The following is a 24,906-nucleotide window of genomic DNA, read 5'->3' on the forward strand; positions in this document are numbered from 1 at the left end:
GGGTCCGCAGGGAGGTGGTTGAGTCCCCATCCCTGGATGTGCTTCAAACCTGTTTGGATGTGGTGCTCAGGGACATGATTTAGCAGATTTAGTTAGTTAGGGTGGTATGGTAGGGCTGTGGTTGGACTCAGTGATCCTTAAGGTCTTTTCCAACCTGAGTGATTCTATGATTGTGTGATTTTACCAGAACAAAAGTGACAAAGACCACAACTATGACCCGACCTGACGTGTTCACCTGGCTACACAGTCTCTGAGGGCCTGACTTCACTCAGAAAGGACTTTTATAGGGATCAATTGAAAGCTCTGACAAAGGTGCAGCACCACCTATTGGGGACATGGTGTGAGCTGTGTTACTGCTTCTAGTTGTACAGTGCCAGCTCCTTCCCTCTCTCAAGAGCCAGACAGGCTGATTCCGGGCAATACAAAACCTGATGGAGGCTCAGGGAATGGTGTTTTATTATTGATTGCATTTTTCAGACCTGTCTTTTCTCCATCTTGCAATTGACTTTTCCACACCTGCAGGTCCTACACCTGGCCCAGGTGTCGTGTTGTGTTTGGAAACTCTGCCTTCAAGGCACAGGTAGAAAACTTGGCCACTTCATCTGTGTGTATAGATACATATAGAGGTTTGTTTTCATCCTAACTCAATTCTGAGCTCCTACTAAGTCTCATCAGCGTCACTCAGCAGATGCAGTATAAACGACCCTGCTGCATTACCAAACTCTAGCACTCCGTGCTTCCTTGTGCTTAAAGGAGTCGTTTTGCAGCTCCTCCACGTACATCAATATAATCAAGGGGGATTTATTTAGAAATATAACAAAAAACGCAGAACAGATGGGGGCGATGAGGACCGCACGGCGCCGCTGTGGTAATGACGCCATCATCTCCCATCACTTCCCGCCGAGCTCCGATTGGCGGAGCTCGCCCCTCGGGCCCGCCCCCGCTTCTAGCGGATTGGACAGAGCCCTGGCTCGCGGGATCGTGATTGGCTGAAGGCTCCCTTATAAACCTCCCCCAGCGGCGGGCGCTCCCTTTCATCCCCGGCGTCTCAAGGTGCTGCGTCCTTCAGCTGAAGCTAAGGCCGTTTTCCCCCGGCGACTGGCACCGCGCCCCCACCGTTATGGCCTCCGTCTCCGAGCTCGCTTGCATCTACTCCGCTCTCATCCTCCACGACGACGAAGTCACCGTCACGGTGAGTGCGCGGCCTGCGGGCCTCTGCCACAAGATGGCGGCGGGGCCGCGGCATGGCCGGCGGTGCGGGGGGGGGGGTAAAGGCCGAGCCCTCAGCGCCGCTGTGTGTGTGTGACAGGAGGATAAAATTAACGCCCTCATCAAGGCGGCGGGAGTGAACGTGGAGCCGTTCTGGCCGGGCCTGTTCGCTAAGGTAAGTGCGAGCCAGGGGTGAAGGTTGTGCTGCTTCAGCGCCGTGCTGACGGGACACGCGCCCTGTGCTCACGCGGTCTGGCCGGTACTCGTCCTCCCCAGGCTCTGGCCAACATCGACATCGGAAGCCTCATCTGCAATGTAGGAGCCGGTGGTGGAGCTCCAGCTGCGGCCGCTCCTGCGGGTGGTGCTGCTCCCGCGGGCGGTGGTGCTGCACCCGGTAAGTGCGCTGAGAACGGGGGGACAGGATGCAGTTGGCCTAATTAGCCACCTGGGTGCACTGCTGGCTCGTGGTGCTGGCCCACTAACACCCCCCAGATCTATTAGTTGCACTCTGAGTCAGTGTACAGCACTGCTGCTGTCTCATGTTTGATGATGTCACTGATGCTGACACAGTACCTGCCCTGTAGAACTCGCATTTCATAGAGGTGTGAAGGTGCTGTGCCCCTTTTCTGGTAGTAGCGGGAGCACTGCTTTCACTGGGCCATGAGATGGGACTTGGTAGGATGTGTAGTCTTTAATAACATAACTAAATCAGCTGATGGAAATGGGGAGTTTCTGACCACCTTTATCTTTTCTAGCCGAGGAAAAGAAAGAAGAAGAAAAGAAGGAAGAATCAGAAGAATCTGATGATGACATGGGCTTTGGTCTTTTTGACTAAATACTTTTGTATCTGCCTGTAATAAAGAACATTTGACCATATTTTTGTCTCTTAAATTAATGCTTCTCAAGGATGCCTGCATTACTTCCAGTGCCAGAATTGGCTCTCAAGTGTGTGGTCATGTGGAGTTTTACAGCTGTCCTTGTTGGTTCCTCATGCTCAGAGCTGATACATATGAGTAACTCAGCTCTTCCTTTCATTTACAGAGTGTGGATGGAGGGGAAAATGTTATCGCAGTGAGAATGGGGACGTGGTTGGGTTTAGCAGAAGTGCTGCCTCTTGGTTGTACCACAGTGACAGCTGTTGAGCTCTGGGCTCAAGGAAAGGCAGAAATGTTTTGCTGAATGCCCTTGCTGGGCTGGAGTAGCTGTAATTTAAGAAGCAGAGGGAAAGTCTTAAGAGTTCTCTGGGCTTCTGACCTGCAGCCAACCCCTCAACATGAGGTGCTGGAGTCTGTTTTTCCAGGAGTAAAAAAAGATAAGGAATGTTGTTCAAGACCTGCTTTTTTTGAAGGGTGAGCATGGAAAATGGTGGAACTGAGCTTACATAGTAATGTTAAAAGTATTACATTGCTGAACAGAACACCTGGGCCAATCTAGGGGTTGTATTCATGCACATATAACTGCATTGTTTCCATTTAATATTCCAATGAAATGCTGACAGGAATAGAAGAGGGGGGGCTTTGTTCTGTGTCTGGAGCAGTGGTAAGAATGCTCTGTGCTGCCCCACCTCTGCACCCATTGGGGTGTTTTGGAAAGCACCTCAGTGGCAGCAGTCAATGCACCCCCAGTGCTGCTGAGAGCTTCCCCTGCAAACCATGTGGCTACCACCATTAAAGGAAGCTGGCTTTAAAAAAGATTTGAGGAGTGTAAGAACTAGCACAGACATCCCATGACTTGTACAAATGGTAATGATGCCCGCCTTGTTCCTCTGCTCTGCGATCAAAAGGAAACTGCTTTCTGAAGATGATTTAAATTCTGGATTTCTTCTTGGATGCTCACTGCTGTTCCTCAAGTGAATCCTTGATAGTACACAGAAATACAGCCAGAACTTCACTGGTAACACCTTTTTAATAGGTCAAAGTAACTGTACAGTTCATTATATTCTTCCTGAGAATAATTTATATCCCTCAACAGCAAAAAGGGAGTGTGGTTTTTATTTTAACAGAACAGATGGCGTAATTGGAAAAACCAAGGAAAATCTAATTACAACTGCTCTACTGTAACTCCTCCCAGGCAAGACAGACAAAAGGATGGGTTAGTTCACTACAGGGGGCTTAAAATATTCAACATGGCTTTAATCTGTCTTTATAAATTATATAAAAACGGGGGTGGGGGGACATGAATGGTTACAGGACTCTTTAAGTGCAGCTCTGAGTTGCTCTGGTACAAAGCAGCATTTTCGCTTCCAAGGAAAACAACATCGCTACAAAAGAACTGGCACGTTATTTCTGGTGAAAAAGAAGAGAGTTTTTCCGTCGTGTCCTACAGCTATTTCCAACCAAAGGCGTCACGCATTCACATAAAAGTAAAAGGCAGGAAGATGAAGAGGGCTTTAGTTTGTCTCGAAATGACCCGACGTCTTGAAAATATAGCTTCTTTATTTTCTTTCTCTGTAAATTGTGATTAGCATATTGCGACGTAAGTGTTCTAATAAAAAAAAAAAACAAGATTCCAGTCTGGATAGTTCTTTATACTGTGGGCAAGAATTCTCAGCCCTGAGGTTTCCCAGAATTCTTCACAATATCTCACTCCGCTGCTCCAACAGTTCTGGCTCCCAAACTCCACGGCAGCTCTGGGCTGAGCGCGGCCGACGCCATGGAACGAACCGCCATTTCCCAAGGACTTCTATACAACTTCACCTGGTGATAATGGCGCTTTCTGAATCCCAGGCCAGCTTGGCTTTGTGATAAGAAGACGTGGTTAACCTTTTGCAATGAGAGAGAACCAACGGCTGTCAGTCAGGGCTGCTGAAGCAAGAGGCGCTGGAAAGCCAGGACCACGGCTGGGTTAATCCTCACTGCTGGTGGAAGGTGAACTAATCCTTTCGCAAGCAGAATTCTACAACAGACAGATGAAACTCTTCCCTCGGTGCTTAGTGTGGCCTGGACTGGCTGATCATTTTCAGTCTGGCTTGATCAATGACATCCAGCAAGTTCTTGGCATCCACAGCCAAAGCGTGAGCAGCCGTCAGCATTTGCTTCTTGTACTCCTGCTGCAGGCTGGTCATGACGTACTGCTGGGCCAGCTTCATCTTGTTAATGAGCTCAGCCAGGTCAGAGTTCAGCAGTTTCTGAGCCATCTCAATCTGGAACAACAAGAGTGGGTCAGCTGTGCAGTTTGGTAGCAGCGCTGCCTGCCCTCCCCAAGGAGGAACATCACCTCCATGAAACCTGACCAGCCCAAGAGATCCCCTGCAAGCTGGAGTCAGCACATGGGGCTGGTGACACTCTGCACTCAGATACCAAGAGCTGCCTTGTCAGCCACCTGCTGCCAACCAAACCACATCACCAAGTTTTAGCTCAAGTTTAACTGTTAATATCTTGTGCTGGGTCTCCAGGTTCCTATTACCATCACCTTTACTGCCATCACTATTCTATCAGGTACAGGTTATTAACAGAGCAGTACAACTAAAGGCAGAATGATTCTCTAAGACAGCACTTAATTCTCTGGCTTTCTCATTACTACATTCATTCAAGGCTTTGGAGGAAAACAGTTTTAGTCCCGACTGTCGTGAGCTACATTGAAAGGTTCCAGTCATTTCTTATCCCTAATGAGGTTACTACGGGATATTTTCTCATTCAGCTGCACCACAGTATGCTCAATTACACTCATTTAATGACTCTGTGTGCAAGCTGTATTTCATGGAAAGCTGGAGCTGTACTAACACCCAGATGGTCTCCCTGCTTTACAACACCCTCATCTAGTCTGAGCTTCCTGACTTGAGGCAATAAATACCTACATCCACACATCAATTTGATTCTAACAATGTTACATTAACCAAGAATTATAATCCAAGAGTTTGCAGTGCTTACTGAACACGAATATGTGTGTGTGTAAGGAAGAGAGGGCCCAAACACAGCCACCTGGCTGAGGCCAGCTCAAACTGCAATGGGTGAGTGGGGCTCTGCCTACCTCTCTGTGGGTGCTTGCAGGAAGCACTGGCAGCGACTCATCCACGGTTGCTAGCAAGGTTCTCAACGCCAAGCCAACCTCCTAAGGAGAAAAATGGAGAAGTAAGGAAATAACACAGGACAACCCAGCAGGACATCTCTGCTTTGATTCAGTTGCCCCCCTTAAAAACACTGACGATGTACACTGACCATGTAAGCACTCTGAACTAATAAAAACTTGGAATGAATAGAGTTAAAGCAGTGTTGCTGAGTGACTTTGAATCTCACAATCTAGAAGGTTGGAAAAGACTACTGAGATCATCTAGTCCGAACACCGACCCATCAGCACCACGCTCACTGTGTCCCTCAGTGCCATACCTCCATGTTTCTTGAACACCTCCAGGGATGGAGACTCCACCACCCCCCTGGGCAGCCTGTTCCAATGCATCACCACTCTTTCTGAGAAGGCATTTTTCCTAATATTCAACCCAAACCTCTCCTGGCACAACTTCAGTCTGTTATTGTCCTATCCCTGTGACCTAGGAGAAGACGCTGATCCCCACCTCACCACAGCCTCTTCTCAGGCAGTTGAAGTAAGCAATAATATCTTCCCCAAATCTCCTCCAGATTAAACAATCCCAGTTCCCTCAGCTGCTCCCTATAAGACTTGTGCTCCAGATCTCTCACAGCTTCACTGTCCTTCCCTGGACACACACCAGGGCCTCGATGTGCTTCATGTAGCAGACCCACAATTCCTTGTTTCACAGCATCAAAACATCACGCCAAAGGGTGCATTATAAAAGTTCCTTTTATAAGGGAAATGCAGAGATGTTGCACAACTCCCTGTTAACAAGAACTCTGTCATTAGTTCTTGTTCATTAGTTATTGTTCATATGTCATTTTTGCCATGTTCAAAATGGCATCCTTACCTTTACCATGGGCACATACTCCTCCGGCGGAGCTGGCTGTATTTTACTGGACATCTCTATGACAGCTTTCACCAGCCCGGTTACATTCTCATACACTTTGTCATTGGAGCGGTCCAGGTTGGCTGTAGGAGGAGGGCTGATTTCCTGCGGCTTGATCTGGAAGCAGAGACAGATTGTTGAGCCTCCTGTGCCCAGCAGGTGGGGCTCAGCAACATCCCAGCCTGCAGAGATCACCAGGAGCAGCCACCCCAGGCCCGCTGAGCACATTTACTCATGGGTCTGAAGGAAGTTTCCATCAGGCTTCCTGACTGAACCTGATCTCTGAATGACTGAAGAATCTACCAAAAATTCTCAGAAGAGCTCCCAGTGCAATTCCCACAGCAAAGGAAACTCGAGAAACGAGGAGTATGGAATACCTGATGTATCAAAGTAGTTCACTACTGATGGACAAATTCCATTACAACTAGGTGTCATGTCCCTTGTTCCAGGAAGTTACTTTCTCCACTACCACTGTATGCCATGCCCAAGCAAACACTTGGGGGAGAGGAGGGTGAGGAATTGCCCATTTCCTTCCTACTGGTCACACAGTGGCCCTACAGATCAGGGCTGGGCTCATGGCATCGCAGCCCCACAGATGCAATAACCACTGGTTCCCATAACTGAACCCTGCTACAGAGATGCTTCACTTACACAGATGAAACCATAAAGTACTTGGGTGAGAGTCTGTCTAACGAAGGAGTGCAGGATTTGGTGCATTACGATTCCCATTTTTTGCATTTCACAGATTGGTTACTGACAACTGTTACAGAGATTCAATCTGGCACACTGACTGGAAAATACCTTAGGAGAGGGAACATTGCAATTGCTGCAATCAGCAGGGAAGGGCCGTGATTCTAATTGGTTTCAGCGATCAGAGAAGTTAGGAGAATCATCTCGCAAAGTCGCATGCAAAGACATTTTGGAATAGGGCGCGTATACACGTTCACGCACTGCTTACCCTCCATGGCTATTGTTGAGCAGAATGTGGGGGAAGGTTAAAGAAATTTACCAAAAGAAGGGAAAAAAGAAAAACAATATTAATAAAACTCAGCAGGAGAACAAACACAACAAACCAAAACATGTGTAGCAATAAGAGACCAGTTAAAAAGCCTGCAACAAAAAACGCATCCTCAACAGTATCCGCAGTCATTCGGGTTAGCTCATGGTGCATTTGTTACAGAGGCACCATGTGCTGACAACTGCTGTGCACCTGCATAGAAGTGGAAGTGTTTGCCATGCACCCATGCTAACTTTTTACTGAACACGTGGGGAAGAGATCATGCAAAGCTTGACAGGAGCAAGCCAGTCTGGCAAGGAGCAAAGGGGTGAGTGGAGCAAAGGGCCTCTGCAACAGTGGGAAAGGTGTCCTGAGAAACCCTGCTCCCTTTACAACACTAGGGATCTGTCACAATAGGAATTACACAGTCGCATAACTGTGCAGCTCTTGCAGTTGACGATGAGCCACGGTCATGGTTAAGAGCTACCAAGAACCCAATCTTAATGCATTCTATTCAACCCACTGAATTCCTGTGACCGGGACCCAAAATTTCAGAGCATGGACATCTGCAGTTCTTAATAATCAATGTTTTCCTGTTCTTATAACTAACATCAACATTACAGCAAGCTTTCATGTCAGGGGTTTCCTTGTGTGAGCTGGCTGCCTTGGCCTCAGCAGGTAACACTGCACTACCTTCTTCCTAGAGCCCCTACAGCTCCCAGAGGGTAAGCAGGTCAAAACCCCTGATTTTCATTTTTCTCCCAGAAAAGAGAAAACTGAGTCTGAAATGAACCCCAGAAGCATCTTCAGTTGAGGTCTGCAGACACTAACAGAACTACGACCTATTAGAAGTTAATGAGCTGTTTTCTTGGGTGTAAAGACCATCCAATTTCAGGAAATTCTTGACAGATAAAACAGGACAAGATCAGAACTTCTTTTCCACTTTCCAAGAAGTTATTTAGTACATAAACCTTGCTTATATTGCTAACTTTGGTTGTTTGGGTTTGTTTGTTGTCAAAGGATGTACTGCAGAAAACATCTTCATGTTCTAATACCAGCAATTCGAAAGGAAATTGTAGAGTAGCCACATTCAGTAACACATCTACTACTGCTTTTTCATATTATCTGAGGCTTGGCAGCTTGAAATGCACTGGTTTGCAATAAATAATCCTGCTTGAACTTGCCAGTGCTGATTCTTAAATACTCAGATAATCTCCAAAAATAGAGAGCATGAGTGAGACAGGCAGATCTGTGATCTGATCTGTGCTGCACACACTGCTGTGATGGCGAGCTCTGAACTTCATGGCCAGATGACCTGGATACTGTCTGTATTTTCTTAAATCACCTAAACCAAGTAAACTACGACTGTATCCGCTCCTACCGCAATGTGGAATCCAGTTCTTCATTATAGGCAACAGAACTGAGATGTGTATGTATCAGCTGCACTCCTGTTAGAATATCACTGGCAGAGAAGCCCCAGCCACTATTACGTCTACCTGCTAAAAATGGTGAATGACAGAAACAGCTTCCTGGTTCCACTCAGGAGGCCCTGAGGTCACTCATGTTTCTATTTCCTTAAGACTAGAAAAGTAAAGGAGTCCCAAAGTCAGGGAACAAAAACCTGGGGGCATCATTTAAAATGTGACTGGCACACTAAGGATGAGTAACAGCAGACACAGCTTCATAGCACCCTGCAGCCCCTCTGCTAGAGAACTACCTGAAGTTTCACTTCTGGATTTATTACCTGTTTACTGGAGATGAGACAACAAATCACAAAGCATCTCAGTTAGGGGTCAGAAAGTGCTGTCTGTACTGTTTTTCCTCTGTCCTTGCTCCCTACAGCCAGTAGAGCTTTAGGAGTCAAGGTGCTGCAACAGCAGCATTCTGAGTATGGGGATCTTAAGTGTGCTCTGTGCTCTTTCCTGCCCAGCAGAGCTATGAGAGAGACATATGCTCCTCAAACTACAAGCTTTCCTGAAAAAGTTCTAGGTGAGGAACATGCTGAATCCCTCACAGAGGACATGGAGAAAGCAGTTAACTCCCCATTTCCCACCGCATGTTTGTCCCACAACATTGTTTACTTGGGAAGATCAGTCACTTCTGCTTTCTGTGGCCTCTACTCGAGCTGAACTATCTCTACAGGGTAACGTGTTAATCTCTATGTGTTTTGTGTCACTGAGCACCGTACCTTCACGCCTTCATTGTAGCTGTCCACGGGGCTGTTCAGGCTCGCGAGGCTGCCCAAGTGGGGGGCTCCAGGGCGAGGGGGCTTCTTTGGTGGAGCAGCGTGATCTGGTTAACCAAACAAGTGGCTTGTTAGAGCTCCAAAGTATCACATGAACCCACATCACTGCAGGCTGTCAGCATTACAAAGGCTATGGCTGCTTTAGTGTAATGATAGAGGAGATGTGTCGTACAGAAGGTCCACTGTTTGCACGAGCTATGCTTTAATTGTGTTTCTACTCAAGAAAAGCAGAGACAAAAAGGTGTTATGGAACTCCTCCATCAATGAGTTTTAGCAACGTTCTTTGAAAAATCTCCTTGTGGGATTACTGCTAAGCCCTACTAACTCAGTACGCCCAGCCCAGACCTGCAGGAGCTTCGTACCACTCTGCACCACACTGAGTGCCTCACATGGTGCCGGAGTTCGAAGAGTGTTTCGACAAAGCTCTCAGACACATGGTCTGATTTTTGGGTGGTCCTGTGTGGAGCCAGGAGTTGGATTTGATGATCTTTATCGGTCCCTTCCAACTCGGGATATTCTGTGATGCTTCCTGGCTGAAATCTCAGCTGTGACTCACTTAAGATAACCTGAAGTTTCACAGTCTTAATCTCTGTTTTGCATGTCAGAACTCCACACACGGCGGAGTCCTACAAGGTGATTCAGTCTCGTCTAGACAGTTCCTGGCTGTTGAAACACTTCCTTGGATTTGCTGACTAATCTCTGTGGACTGCATGGGGAATTTCAGCAGCAGAACACCTCTGTGCAGTTATCCATAACCAAAACCACCCCCTTGTATGGAAATCCTGACATTCGCTTGTTGTTAGTGCTCAGAGATGTGTAACCAAGGATTTCAGATAACATTCTATGAACTTTGTGCTTACCTGGTTTACCCACAGGCTGATATATGTGCTGGTTACCAGCCTGCAAGATAAAATATACATTTATAGCAGTTACTACACAACTTCACTAGCAAATTTTTACCAACTGAAAACAGGCAGCTCAGCACATATTCCCAACACTTAAAAATACTTCCCTATTCACCATCACTACCTATGATCCTAACTGCACTTATATACAATTATACAGTAAGGAAGTTATTTTCACTTCTTTTGTATTGCTCAGGACACCTGCATGTAACACTTTATCCTTCACTGCTACTCAAACATGCTGGCCCATCCATAGCAGTTTTTCTTTATTCAGAGATCAAACTGCAGAAGTCAAAGTGCTGATGGAGAAACAGGAGAGCAGCAATTAGAAGCCCAGGGTATTTCTGCATGGCTGAATAGTGTCAATATCTGCAAAGTCAAAGTACTTCCTTCCACCAGGACCTAAGGAAGCCACTTCTTCATCACATTAAAGATGACCTTCCAAGAACTTAAGAGTTCACTGTTAGTGGTATGAAAACATAAGCATCTGTTTCAGCTTGACTTCAGCTCCGGAGAACACTATCACAGCCACTGTCTGAGAGCGTTAACTAATTAGCTTTACTTTCTGACCTTTTAAGCACGACTTTCTGAACCTTACTCTATTTTCACAAACACACTCAGGTAACTGGGGCAGCAGCAGGACATTCTCTATCCCTAGCTCACCTCTTCAATAACAAACCCAAAAGATATCCACAATCGTAGTTCAGCATTGATTCAAAGTTTCAGCCAGGCATTTTTAGTTCCTGTTTTAGAACTACAGGAAGCTTTGACAAGGCTGCTGTGGGTTACTTAATACTTTATGAAGCTGTTTTCAGCTGCCCAAAAAAACTGATAATGTTTAACTGCCTGAAATGAAAGTCCTAATTCTAAATCCATGTCAAGTTAGTTCTATCTGTAGTTCTTCTGTGGGCTCACAGAATAATGTACTGCACAGGGAGAAATCTGGAAAGACACTAAGGAATTCTTACAGTTTGATAGTTGATATAATAGCAGGATACTCAAAGCTCCAAGCCCTGACGCTCTTCTGCTGTTCTCACATCTCTCTGAAACCCTTTGGCTACCATCTCATACTCTGTCGTGCCACTATTTATCTTGCTCACCCTGCTAACCTGGCTATTCCAAACCTGAGAACCCTGGGGAGAAGAGGAAGGAGGCTTAGTTCCACTGACAAAAAAACATGATGTTTACTTCCAGTTTATTATTAAAAGTATGTTGAAAGAATGTGAGCCAAGTTATACACTGCTCCTTATTTCTCATTCTCTCAACGCGGAACTGAGATTGACTCATGGGTTTACCTCTTAGATTACCCATGTGGAGTCATGAGTTGGACTTGATTCTTGTAAATCCCTTCCAACTCAGGAAATTCTAAGCAATGGCATTTCCAACTGCAAATGAACTCTAACAGTTATGTTTCAAATGCATTAAGAAATATGCAAAAAAAATGCAAAAGCAAATCCTGGAACTGAATTAAGAATCTCTCCTGCAATGCGTTTTGTCAACAACCTGTTCTCTTGCTCAAGTGGGGTGAGTCCTACCTCATCTGGGAACACAGGACATCCCCTAGAAGCAGTTCGGGATGCAGGTTTTTAATCTAAGCCCAGGCAAAGAAAACTTGGAGCTCGCTGCCTCCTACATCAAACTTCTGACATGACCTCAAGATCTTCTTGCAGCACTCCCAAGTATTACAAAATGCAGTAATACTTCACTCGTTCTTATAATCAGACGCAACAGCAGTGAAGACCTAACAGAAACTGCTCCAGGTTCGTGGAAAAAATCTTAGCAGCTTCCAAACATGAGTAACCAACTCCCAGAGACTGTGCTACAATGTGTGATTCATGACTCTACTTTGCAAATGCAGCAAGAGTCCCTAAACTCTCTTAGTAGTTAAGAAATACTGAAGTCAAATAGAATTGCAGCCCAGATGAACAAGGAGAGTCAATTTAAGACATCGACTTCCAAGAGAAGCTTTGAAGGTGATCCCTGGAGACCGTCACTGGATGAAGCATTGAGTTTCTGCCCTTAGTGGTCCCCAGCCTGACCCCCCTTTTCTAATGGTATGATTCAGAGGTTCCAATGGCAATTAAACAATTGGAGAGATGTTTTTATTCAAACGGGCAGAAGTTATGCCAGTAAGAATGAGCACCGCAGCTGTTGTCTGACAATAAAGGAATGGCTGTGGGGGTTATTCCATTTGTTTCACTGCGGATCATTTACCCTAAACAGAGTTCTGAGTAATACAACAGTAACATTTACATTCCTTGTAAGAGAACCCTTCAGATATTTAAACAACTGCAGAGGTTATTTTAACCCCGCTTCCTGTTGACAGAAGTTTCAAAAAGCATTTTCAAAGGAAAGGCCCAGCCATACATCACAGGCACATTCAAAAATAATTGCAACAAATTTGCAGAAACACTGCAGTATTGTTTCAAAGGGAAACAACCAACAAACCCCAAATCCATCCAAGCGCTGCATGACCAAAGCCTGTCACTGTTCTGTTGTTCCCACAGAAGCTGAGCTCCTTGGATAGTTGCAGAGCCATGTAATAACAGTGGAAACATTTAGCAAAAAGCTTTAAATCATCTCTTATAATAAAAGACAGCATGTTCTACCAGGATGTTGGACAAAGGGCCAGGAGATGAAAGGATCCCACAGATACTTACTGGGCCCTGGAGACCTCCGTCCTCCCGCTCGATGCTGCCTCTGGAGAGCCGCACATCGGGTTTCTGAAACACAAATCACAGGATCATGGAATGGCTTCGGTTGGAGGGGACCCCAGAGATCACTGAGCTCCAAGCTCCTGCTGCAGGCTGGTTGTCACACACCAAGTCAGTTTGCCTAGTGCCCCATCCAACCTGGCCTTCAACACCTCCAGGGATGGGGCACCCACAGCTTCCCTGGGTACAATTTCACCCCGTTCTCTGCCTACAGATTGACACAACCTAGGCACTAAACATCTCAAGAGACAAGGCTATTGAAAAATGAACACTGACAAGCACAAACGTCACTGCATTCAGTGTGTTTCTAGAACAACAGCTCCCAAAACCTTCCGACACACTCCCAAATTGCTTCTTGGCCACCCTTTCTCAGCACGAGTGAAAAATGCTGTTTATTGCCAGCACCATTTCCATAACACAACACTGGAAAACATGCATTTTCTATTTTCTCAAAGGCACAAAAGTTGTTTTTAAACAATTGCTCTCCTCCCAGCAGCAAAATTTCAACCACAGGACAAGAAACGCTGTGAGTTAATTCCTGCTTCCTGCTCAGAAGGCTTCTACGCACTTGGCTCCCGCTAGAAGGCCGCAAATGGGGCCCAGTGACAGAGCGCTGCACACACTGTACTGGATATAGGAAGCTAACACAGATGCACAGATGCACAAATCCTGAAAAATTAACTTGTGTTCTATCTTCTTTAAGTGACACAGAGAAACTTGGGGCTTGTTTTAAAATAGAAGACTAAGAACAACCCCAACTTCTTCTTGGTCCATTTCTCTCACCTCCCACCAACACTAGGTGTATTGTATTTATTCTTCAAGGACAGCAATTCTTATGTAGGAAGAAAAAGGAAGAGCTGATGTGAAACCAAGGTTCATTGTGACCTGAAGACACAAGCTATGCAAAATCAGGGTGCTTTTTCCAGCACAGAATAGCAAACTTAATGTACTGTTCTATGGAACCGCACAAGGTATAAATAAAATGTATATCTATATATAATGTAATATAACACGTATGTACACACACACACCAAGATGTTTAGAGAAATGCCAACAAATATTGACTGTAACTAAGCTCGCTCCACAAAAATGTGCTTTCAGGGTCAGTTTTGGGGGACAAATGTATTTCTTTCCCATTGAAAGCTACTCAAGATCCCCTTCCTTCCTTTTTTCTAAAAGCACTACAGAGTAATTCCAATTCACATACCCTGCTAAATGATCCTAAAGAAACAGCAGGGCAGGCAGATCAATAGCACAAATATCGATGCCATTAAAACCACAGAGATTGCTCTAGCAGTCTGTATGAAGGGCTTATTCTGTGCATTTTCATTCAGTCTTCTGCAGACAAAGCAAGGCACAGTCAGATCTACTGCCTGAGAGAACTGAAATGAGTTGTGACACTCAGAGTAAGTTTTAGCTGAAGTAAATAGCTATTCTTGCTTAATTTCTATTACACCAATGTTCACAGTTTGTCATCATCTCACTTCAATTTCTAGACAGGAGTTGCCCAAAGTCTTTGGGAACAGCTGAAGATTAATTCATTTGCTAAACTGTTTTACAGTAAAGGAGGTATCTCAGATCAAACACTCGTCTTTTTAAACATTATAGAATTGCTTGGGTAGGAAGGGATCTTAAGCACCATCTGGTTGTTAACTTAATAGCAAGTCTCCTAAGTGGATAGATTTTTAATTGAATAATATACCTTTCACAGGGAGAACGGAGCTAATGAATTTAATTTTAGCCCCTAATGTGGCACTACACTGCAATGTGGGGGTGAATTCTTAGTACCAAGCTCCATCAGCTCAGTTCAATGCCACATTTGATTGCTGAAGTCAGCTATCTGAAATTTTTGAATCATAGAATTACAGAATCATAGAATTACCCAGGCTGGAAAAGACCTCGAAGACCATCAAGTCCAACCGCTGCCTAACCGTAGTACCCTAACTCTTAACAACCCTCTGCTAAATCATATCTCTGAGCAGTCTGGAAGCATCGAGGGTCCCTTTTCAGACAGGATGCATACATCCACAAACTGGAACGCAATCTTGACTTGCAGTATTTCTGGTCGCTCGCTAATAAAAGAACATGCACGCCTTGGCATTCTCAGGACATGCCAAACTGTAATATCTCGGTGGGAATTTCTCAGGCTAAAAATTAAAATCTTATTTTAGCAACAGTTCACATCAATTATATTTGAGCTGCAGTTCTCAGTGTCAAAACAGGACAGATACTAAACCACAGCTATGTGGGAATTTCAGTGAAAAACAAAACCAACACGATAAGGAAACTATGCGAGTTATTTCTTCTCAACGTCCCAGAAAAGAGCTACACATTTCCGAGTACAACTCTACTCCATCTGCTGAGGAGTTACTCAAAGGCCTGAGCACATACATCTTTATTTTATATAATGGGGAGCAATGACAGATACCATTACTACAACCACAACCCCTGATAAGCAAACTAACAGCCGTCAGTTATGTAGACTCCTGTGCACCATCACCACCTCTGCTTTCCCAGCTGTGCTTAGGGATGATTCTCCTCCTGGGTCAAATTCCATATTAAAAGATATACTCTCCTAGAAACAAAATATATACATATAAAAGAATTCAGATAGCTTCTGACTGTCCCAGATATTGGCCTTAACTAAAAAAAAAAAAAATCAAAGCATTCTGAAAGGGCTTTTAAAAATTACTTTAGTTCAATGAATGCATCGATTAGCTTTTAAATTACTTCTCCATGTGAGAAATCAGGCAGATTAACACGTACGCAGCATGCCCTAGTAGAGTAATTCAGTGCTTCAGCTCTGATCTTCTATGCACACATAGCGTATGCTTTACATTAAGCACAAGCACTACAAGGATGTGTGCCAGACTGTGGGGTAATAGGCCAAATATTTCAGTTCCAGTGAGTTGTGAATGCCAGCAGTGAAGTCTATCTGCAATAGTAGAGCGCTGCATTTGGGGATGGAGGTTGCTCATTTGGCTTCTATGAGCTTTGCACTACATCAGTCTAAAATCTCAATCAAACTTGGTCAGTTTTATTTTTTGGAGTGGAAATATTCATTGTGATTGCAGAATGATTTAAGGGGGAAGTTCTTCACACAGAGAGTGGTGAGGTGCTGGAACAGGCTGCCCAGAGAGGCTGTGGATGCTCCCTGGAGGTGTTCAAGGCCAGGTTGGATGGGGCCCTGGGCAGCCTGGTCTAGTACCACAACTGGAGGTTGGTGGCCCTTCCTGTGGCAGGAGGCTGTTTCCAGGAGGCACTGATATCCAAAGCAATTTTACCAAGATGGCATGAAAGGCCGCAGCTTTAACCACTGCCTTTCATTTCAGTGGCCCCTCCGTATCAGGGGATGGGAGTTAATTCTGAAACAATTCCCCCCTGAAACAAAGCCCCCACCTCCCCTATTCTCTTCTCACTTCCCAGCAGATAAATTTGGTTCAATTTTAAATTTAAAACCTCCTTTTCAGTTCTTACACAACAGATTTATTTTCACTCACGAGCTTCCTATGAAAAGAGATCTGTTTATTTTCCCTTTATACAGCAGAATTGCTGAATTCTGGATTCTGTTCAATGCTGCAGCTTGCAAACAACATCTCTATCTCCTTTCACATATCATTTATATGTTCTCAAAGGACTGTTTTCAGACAAATCACATAGATCTCATCCTCTCTGAAGACTGCTGCATTTCCATTTCAATGTCACTGCCATTTCATTCTTCATCTTGGGTGTCTCTTCTAGCAAACACAGAATCAGTGCTGTTCATCTTTGTCCTAACATGTTATGAGGTGTAGTTATTCTTTGCAAAAACAGTGATAGATATTATATCATGAACAAGCCAGTGTTACTCCGGGGAGATAAAAATTGTGCTAACAGAAACCCCAGTAAGGATTTTTCTCCTCATTACACAGCATCTCACATTAAATGATTTGCACTCTCTGTGAGTCCAAGTCTCAATTGTAGAAATGAGATGTAAGATAAACTGTAGGAGTCTGAAGACTGCGTAAATAGAGTTGCTTTTGAAAGCAGCCAGCCTTAAACTAAGAACACGGGGCTGTAGAGTTACATAAGTTAAACATTTAAATCTGGCTCTTCTCTCTCTATTGTTCTCTGTGACTAAAAGGAAAAATGTTCTTCTGAAACCTAAAGCAGGGACAGGAGAGCCACACTTCAGCCAGTGCCATCAAAACCTGAAGGTTAGTCTTCCTGCAGAACACTCTCTCAAAGCACGTGAGACAGAACACTCGCTGATAAAATAAACTGTCTCCCTTCAGACTTGGAGAGGTTTTAGTGAAGTCCCTTTCTGGGCAGAAGAAATGTCAGTTCTTCATTAGAGACCATGGGGTAAACAATATGAACATGTATAACATATATTAGACTTCTACACTGGACTCCCGTGTTTGGTATCTCATGTATAATCTCTGGATGTTCTTCAGGAGAAGGGCAAGGCCTACAGGGCTGCTTCCTCACAACGACTCTTCCACTGTCTTCATTTCTTCAGCACAAAACCTAGAAAACCATGTTCCTTTTTCAAGAAATAGCCATGTTTAAGCAAGTTTCCTGGGTGACGTACCGTGCTATGGATTCAAATAGACCCTGTGATTATCACTACAGCTTGTTCAACTTCTGTCACAGTTTGTAACAGGCATTAAATCATATCCCCCACACCTCTATACTGAAAACATTAGCGTGAAAAGACCAAGAATTTAAGTCTCCAGTGAATTCTAATTCCCCATTTTGTCCATTTAACTCCATGCTTACTCCATCTCAAACTTACTCTTTTTGCCTTTCCAACTGTTTAACATTTATGTTGGGTTTACAACCAAAACCAGCTCTGGCAAAGCTACCGAGTTGTAGAGCTCACAAGCTCACGAGCACTTTCTATTTCCTTTCAATAGGAGGTGATAGTAGTGATGGTATCTCCTCAGCAGTGCACTATTATAGGGCAAAAGAAAAATCAACAAGCAGCAATCCAGGGGATGTTAAAACATCTTGATGGTCCTGGGGCTGAAGCAAAGCAGAACACTGAGCGCTACAAATAATTAGCACCAATTCTGCAGAAGGTGGAAGCTCCCGCACAACCCACTGCCACCACATGAAGTTACCATGTCTCATTCTCAAGAGGCATTCTATTAAGGGAGCATTCTTGGGGCAATGCATTAATCCCTCAAAAAATCCTTGACAATCTTGTAAATTGTAATCCACATCTGTGAAAGTCACAAACAGTTGGGGCCATTCAGGACTGGAAAAGCTAATGCCTAAATTAGGCAAGAAGTTTTCATTTCCCCTCCCTTGTAACACATCTGACAAAGCAATCTGGGTACAGTGGTTTCTCTATCATCATCGAATGGTAAACCACAGATTTCCAAGGGTGCTTACAGAGAAAGAAGCCAAAAGCAAGGTTCATTGCCTTTTAATCAGAAGTGACATTGTATTTCTGTCACAATCCACATCTTCGCTAGAACACACAATGGGCATGGAGGCATCTACCAGCAGCTCTCATCTGCTAGTAGAGATTTATCCTACCCTTAGTTGCTCATCAGACGTTCAGATGAGCAGATCTAATGAACACCCTAAGAGACACTTAGGTAATTCAAGACAAAGAATGAGGTCTCAGTAACACTGTCTACATCTAAGATCTGCTCTTTGTTCCTTCCCATTCACATCCAGTAGAATAAAGCATAGATTCTTACTTCCAAGGGACTCAATTTACTGTCTTCAATATCCCTAAAAGATGGCTTTAAATGCAGTGAGACAATCATAACCAGCAAATGTTGGTCTCTAAAATAAAAATAAGCCACCTGGTCAATTACTCAAACTTAGCTCTCACAACCAACTTACCACACTTGCATTGATACAAACATGCCAACTACATGCAACAAGAGAAGTTTCAAATCAAAATGTTCCTTGAAATACACTTGAAACTGTATGTGCGACTGATGCATGTCACAACCCACACCACACCACTGCCATTCACCTATCAGTGATGCTCATGGACTCATAGGCTCCTCAGCATGAACCTATACAGGAAAAATGTCAGCTATTTGAGTTTGGCTCTTTTCAGCAGTGCCCAGTGCCAAGACAAGAGGTAATGCACACAAAAATGGAACCCAAGAGCTTTTATCTAAACATCAGGAAACACTTCTACACTGTGTAGTGAACTGATGTTGTGGAGTCTGCTCCTTGGAGATCTTCAAGAGTCACCTGGATGTGTGGCCTTGGACACCCTGCTGTAGGTCTCCCTATCTCAGCAGGGACTGGACCACATGGACCCAAAGGTCCCTGTCAACCTCAGATATTCCATGCTCCTCTGGTTCTGTATTTGTAGCACAGGATATATTGACTAGCTGAACACTTAAAGATAAATCTGAATGAATGAATGAAAAGAAACCACAAAACAAAGCATTACCAGGAATCGTTCCTCTTTTTCAAGCCAGCGTTGATCTTCTTCCATCTCTTGTTGTTGTCGTATTAATCTCTCCTCCATGAGATGTGTGGGTAGAACCTGCCCCATTCCTCGTACGTCCAAAGTGCCTGAATCCTACAGAACAATTGAGTTTATGCAGTCTTACACACTTGATTTTCCTGCAGTACTCTCCAGATATATCTAAGGAATTAAGAAAAAGTGTATTTACAGTATCAGTATCAGTTCACCATACCTCCATGTTTGGCTGCCACACTGATACTTCCTGAGGTCGATGGTTCCAGGAATCCGTTTGATCCAACAGAGAAGCCTGCCCAGGATAAATGCTGCCTGCCATGGCTGGTATCCCATGAGAACCAGAATAGCCAGATACCTTTAGGGTGAAGAAAAAAAGGTGGCATCTTTTTAGTAGGATTTATGCTCCCCCATGTGACACAAAACCTCCTTCTCTAATTCATATGCTACCTGAGGATGCCCAACCAAACATCAACATTAGAAAGCATGTTTCAACCTCTGCAGTGAAGAAGATGAAAGTACTCTGAGAAACAAAACCAACCCTACTGATACTTCTGGAAGGCTTACATATGCACAGCTCATATTCAAGTTGATAGGAGCTGTGCAAACATCACCCTACAGGGCCATAAATAACGTACCCCCCACTGTATGTTACAAGCTTCAGTTCTGAGCGACTGCATGTAATTACTGTGCTTAGCTGCACAGCGTGAGAAATTATCCACAGAAAAATCAAACTAGCTTTAGTAAGTCTGATATTCTCATTAAAAACTTAAAACCTCCTCAGTCCTGTGGAAAAACAAATCTCACCTGAGTCTGTTATATATGGCTGTTGCTTTGAATAGACCTACGTGTACTTAAGGAAGGCTACCAGCCAACAGAAAATACAACTGTTTCAGAGAAATATTAGGGAGTTCAGTATCAATAAATCCAAGTAAAGTGCACCATCCAAACCTGTTCTATAAATGCACATGATTTCGTAACACAGCAGAAATTCCAACCCATCCCTAGACACCCCATTTCTACAGAAGAAATCCTATGATTCACTAAGAAATGTGTAGATGTGGCACTGAGGGACATGGATTAGTGGGCACAGCGGTGATGGCTGGACTGGATAATCTCCGTAGCCTTTTTCAATTTCAATGTTGGTATTCTCTGATCGTAATCTATAAATAAGGTCCTTAACCCAGGCATTCTATGATCTGATAAATGCTAATGGGAGCACTACATTTCTTCAGTAAATATGAAAAAGTCTCATGTGCTTCACTCCAGCTTTAGGAATTTGAGCACTAAGTCAGATATGGAAATACTTACCATCTGGAGGAAACCTACTAGGCTCAATTCAGAGTTTGTTCTGATGTAGAACAAAAAAACACTTAGCACCAGTCAATGAAACTGAACAGCAGAAGAAGTGAATCAATCCCAAAAGCTGCCGCTAAGTTATAAACACAACATCTGAATAAATACATGCAGAGTTTAAAATATAATACCTGGTAGTGATTTGGCTGTACCATATGCTGAGGACTTGGATAAAACCCTTCACTGGACCTTGGGCTGGGGTAACCAGGCCTGCTGGGCTGCAAATACAAAGAAATTTTAGGAGAGTCTTTACAAACCAGAAACTAAACCCACAAAATGATTCTCTGGTGAAACATATTTCACTAGAAATATCACCGGATATTTCAATAAGCAGCACTCATTCTGTCTGTTTCTGGGGCTTATTTAATTGCTTGCATGACGGGACCTTCTCTGTGCTGTTCTTAACTCCAAAGAGAACGCTCCAGAAATCTTACATCAGGCTTTCAGGTTGAAATCATATTGTTTCTAAGTTCATAATCTGCATTACATCAAGTTTTGCCATTGGTTGTTCTGTAACGGTTCCCAAAAGCAAACTGCTTTGCTTCAATCAGAATACCAATCTAACTCTGTTCAGCACAAATATTTACATGCATTATTCTTAGGACCAAAGTCAGTTCTGATCCTTAACTCCCATGTAATTCACTGCCTTAAAACGGAAGGCACTTTTGGCCATATTCTTAATACGCTCCGCTCTGCAACCCATACCCAGCCATGAAAAATTGCTCCTATTAGGAAGGATAGCTAAAGAAAAGCTATCAGAGTATTACCCCAAGCATCGTGCTTGTCACTTTCAGGAGAAACAAAATACTCTGCATGTAAACAAAGCTGATGTGTAATCACAGGAATACATGAGAAAAATCAGAAATTAGGAAAGCCCAATGAAAGAGAAGCCTTTTTGTCTGCACACATTGAACAGATCATCCTTTTGCCAGAGAAATGATAGAAATTTCACACTGCTGAAAGAAGCAGTGGTAGAAAATGATGCTCAGAACGACTTACTTTTATCTTCAAAGTAGAAGTGTTCTCCTATTTATACCTGACGTTAACCTCTATCATAGAATCACAGAATGGCCTGGGTTGAAAAGGACCACAATGAACATCCAATTTCAACCCCCCTGCTATGTGTGCAGTCACCAACAACCAGACCAGGCTGCAGAGAGTTAAAACAACGAATAAAGCACGCAGTGGTAAGAGAATTAATTTAAGTTCTAGTTTGGATGTCGCACCTGAAGCTCTGATGATGATCAGTTCTAATTCAGTGTTGCTCATTCATCACGTTAGTTGGAAGTATTTATTTGAATTAGCCCCGAAGACTAAATGCATTCTTAAACAACATTATAATAATTAAGCATTACTAAGTAGCTTAATATCGATATAGTAATAAATTTGAATTGCTATTAAGTAGGATATTGCTCTGATTCATGCAGTTCATCTGCTTCTGTAGCTCACTACATTCTCTGGTTATAACTGCATCAGATCCTGGCAGTTTATCTCAGAAGCCTGATCAGTGTGATGGATTGTTGGCCATTCTTAACTCTGAAGTAAAAACAGTTCTAGGGTCTGCAATTCCTGGTTGCCATAGAGCTATCAAAATGGAGAACTAAATTAGGAAATCCATCTAGCCAACAAGCTAACAGACACGGAAACCAAAGGAAAATATGCTTCCTTTTGATTAANNCTGGGGGATGTGCACAGCAAAAGTTGTCCCAGTATGACTTGCCAAGAGACGGGTAGATGTGGCACTGAGGGACGTGGTTTAGTGGGCATGGTGGGGATGGGCTGGTGGTTGGACTAAATGACCTTAGTTGATCTTTGCAGTCTTAATGATTCCAGGATTCTTCCCTCTGACTACAATCCCTCTGAGCACCAGAGCTTGCACAGAGGGCTACAGGAACTCATCACAAACCGATCAGGATGCGGATACTACTCCACACCACAATGGTAAGGGCACAAAATTAAATTCTCTAAAATATGGAGTCCTTCAAACAACAAAAAGCACTCCAGTCATTGAGAGAAGAGAGTGCTTGGCAGCTGGTGAGCTTAGACTGCAGAGCACCTCAGTGACATCCCACAGGACAGATATGCAATGGAACAAAGTTAAGAGTAATCGAAAACACTTAAGTTCCTTGGAAGTAAAACTGTGTTCAGAGTAAAGAAAATGAAAGAAAATACAATTAATTAATTTCTATTCTGATCTGTTATTACAAAAAAGTCTTTACATGGGGGTCTGAAATCTCACCAGCTAACGTTTCACAGGAGAGCTACAAGAGAGAAGAAAGAAAACGCCAGGAAACATTTTTGTGGCAACTATGGTACTCTCCTGCAAGTTAAATAAACAAGAATCAGAAATTTGTCAGTGCAAAATTATAGCAGAGATCAGCCCTAATAACAGTCTAAAGAGAGCCGGGTCATTTCAGGCAAGCATTAGCTGATGATGACGGAATTGGGCAGAACGCCGTTGTCTTAACCAACCCTTCAGACAAGGCTTGGAAGAAATAAATGGAATTAAAAGGAGCATTATCATTATTTTTAGAAACACTCGTGCTTTGTGTTCTGATAACTACCTTGGGAGGAGCTTCATCTGATCCTCCTGAGTCCCAGGACACTGTGACTTGTCGCCTGGATTCCATTCTCATTCGTTCTTCTTGCTGCAGCTTCTCCTCCTCCAGTATTGTACTAAGAAAAACACACGGTATCTCAGAAAAACTCCTGTTTGATCTCTCACAAAAACCTCCGCGGGGCTCCCACATCATAAACTAATCAATACTATTCGACAGAGTGAGAACTGAAAGTCAGACCTCTCTTATGTACACTGGCTTTCTGAAAGCCTGAAGTAATACCCTGAAGGAATACATCTGTAGTATTATCACTGTGCTTTTAACATCAGAAGCACTATCAGGTCTTTAGAAAGCAGTGGTTGATCTTGTATAAAAATTTCTTTGCATGCTAACGTTTCTTTTGATGTGCAATTAGACAGAGAAATCCTCAGAGACAATAAATCAAGCACTTACTTGCATGAAAACTTATTTTTCACAAGAAAATATTCTACTGAATTGCACTAAAGGATCAAAACAAGCTGAAAATATACATTTATGGAAACTCCACAGAGCTTCAAAGCATTCCCATTTTTTCTCTGTTAAACAAAGCAGTCCAAAACACTTTAAATACCACGCTTTTCCCTTCCATTTCAGACTAAGCAGGAACACGTACAGCAGAGAAACTCAGCGGAACAGAAATATCTGAGAGCATTCACCCAGCATTTAAGCACTCAGGTCAGAAGGCTGCATTTCCAACAAAGCACAAGACAGTAGTAAAACTCGTTTGCTACTTACCACAGTTCTGACTATTAAAAAGACTGTTTGAAGTTCAACGTGATCCTGCTGCCCCCACAGCAGCCTCCTCCCAGCTCTGCTATGTGGATTATTAATGTTGGATATTTGCCATTTAAAAAATACTCAGAATGAAGCTTTGGAGGAGGGAGCTGCCAATTCGCTGGAGCTGCACACTACACGGACAGCAATGAGATGTGGGGAAGGCAGAGTATTTACATATCCACCTCCCCAGAGTGAGGACAATCCCGTAAAGCAGCCATTGCAGCTTCTTTATCACTCCAGCCTTTTGAGAAACAAAGCTCAGCTCTGAGTTTATAATCTGTGCAGTCTACTAAATAACCACCCAGAATTACTCATGCAAGGGATGAGATCAACTGCAGCAATCTATTCTAATCTTGGAACTTCGTTGCTTATTTCAAGAGTAAATTCCTGCTTGGTTGCAGACTAGAACTCTGCTTTTCCTTCCCCTGCCAAAAGAATCCGTGCCCCTTTTTAAAAGCAGCGAAGTCATCTTGTCTCGCTGCAGCTAACCCACGTCTCTAAGTATTGCTGCAATTCCAATCCATCACTGCTGAAGTAACACAAGAATGTGGAACAAAAACAAAATCTGACAAGCTATTTGCAGAAGTCATCATGATAGAACGGCCACAGAAAAACAGCTACAGCCCCACAGAGGCGACTAAAAGGAAAACCCTTCTACTTTACCACCTCTTTCTTCCTTCAGAGTAATGAAAGAAGCATTTCTCACTTGAGCTCAGAAAGAAGGAGCCAAATCCCACTGCTTTAAGGTAGTT

At 43.7% G+C, this 24,906-nt stretch overlaps 2 protein-coding genes across 16 annotated transcripts in view; one reads left to right on the forward strand and one right to left on the reverse strand.

Annotated features, from left to right (window-relative positions):
• Positions 1-1,018: 1,018 nt before the first annotated feature.
• On the forward strand, positions 1,019-2,085 carry RPLP1 (ribosomal protein lateral stalk subunit P1). Its single transcript, XM_015856388.1, has 4 exons — positions 1,019-1,192; positions 1,310-1,384; positions 1,486-1,603; positions 1,965-2,085. Exons 1-4 carry the CDS (start codon positions 1,121-1,123, stop codon positions 2,042-2,044), a joined length of 345 nt encoding a protein of 114 aa, XP_015711874.1. The 5' UTR covers positions 1,019-1,120; the 3' UTR covers positions 2,045-2,085.
• Positions 2,086-3,095: 1,010 nt separating this feature from the next.
• Positions 3,096-24,906, reverse strand: part of PTK2 (protein tyrosine kinase 2) — a 151,784-nt gene continuing 129,973 nt past the window's right edge. For 10 of the 15 annotated variants that reach the window (XM_015856384.1, XM_015856385.1, XM_015856383.2 and 7 more), the window contains 11 exons: positions 23,345-23,456; positions 20,912-20,998; positions 19,645-19,782; positions 19,395-19,526; positions 12,932-12,994; positions 10,227-10,266; positions 9,310-9,413; positions 7,083-7,091; positions 6,086-6,241; positions 5,179-5,259; positions 3,096-4,351 (listed from right to left, as the gene is read on the reverse strand). In XM_015856384.1, coding sequence (XP_015711870.1) covers positions 4,139-4,351; positions 5,179-5,259; positions 6,086-6,241; positions 7,083-7,091; positions 9,310-9,413; positions 10,227-10,266; positions 12,932-12,994; positions 19,395-19,526; positions 19,645-19,782; positions 20,912-20,998; positions 23,345-23,456 — 1,135 coding nt within the window. In that variant the 3' untranslated portion in view covers positions 3,096-4,138. Of the gene's footprint in view, positions 4,352-5,178; positions 5,260-6,085; positions 6,242-7,082; positions 7,092-9,309; positions 9,414-10,226; positions 10,267-12,931; positions 12,995-19,394; positions 19,527-19,644; positions 19,783-20,911; positions 20,999-23,344; positions 23,457-24,112; positions 24,903-24,906 lie in introns of those variants that run through there. The other 5 variants (XM_032442923.1, XM_015856382.1, XM_032442920.1 and 2 more) reach the window with 2 other exon arrangements.

This window comes from Coturnix japonica, chromosome 2 (genome assembly GCF_001577835.2).
Source record: "Coturnix japonica isolate 7356 chromosome 2, Coturnix japonica 2.1, whole genome shotgun sequence".
NCBI classification, from domain to species: domain Eukaryota; kingdom Metazoa; phylum Chordata; class Aves; order Galliformes; family Phasianidae; genus Coturnix; species Coturnix japonica.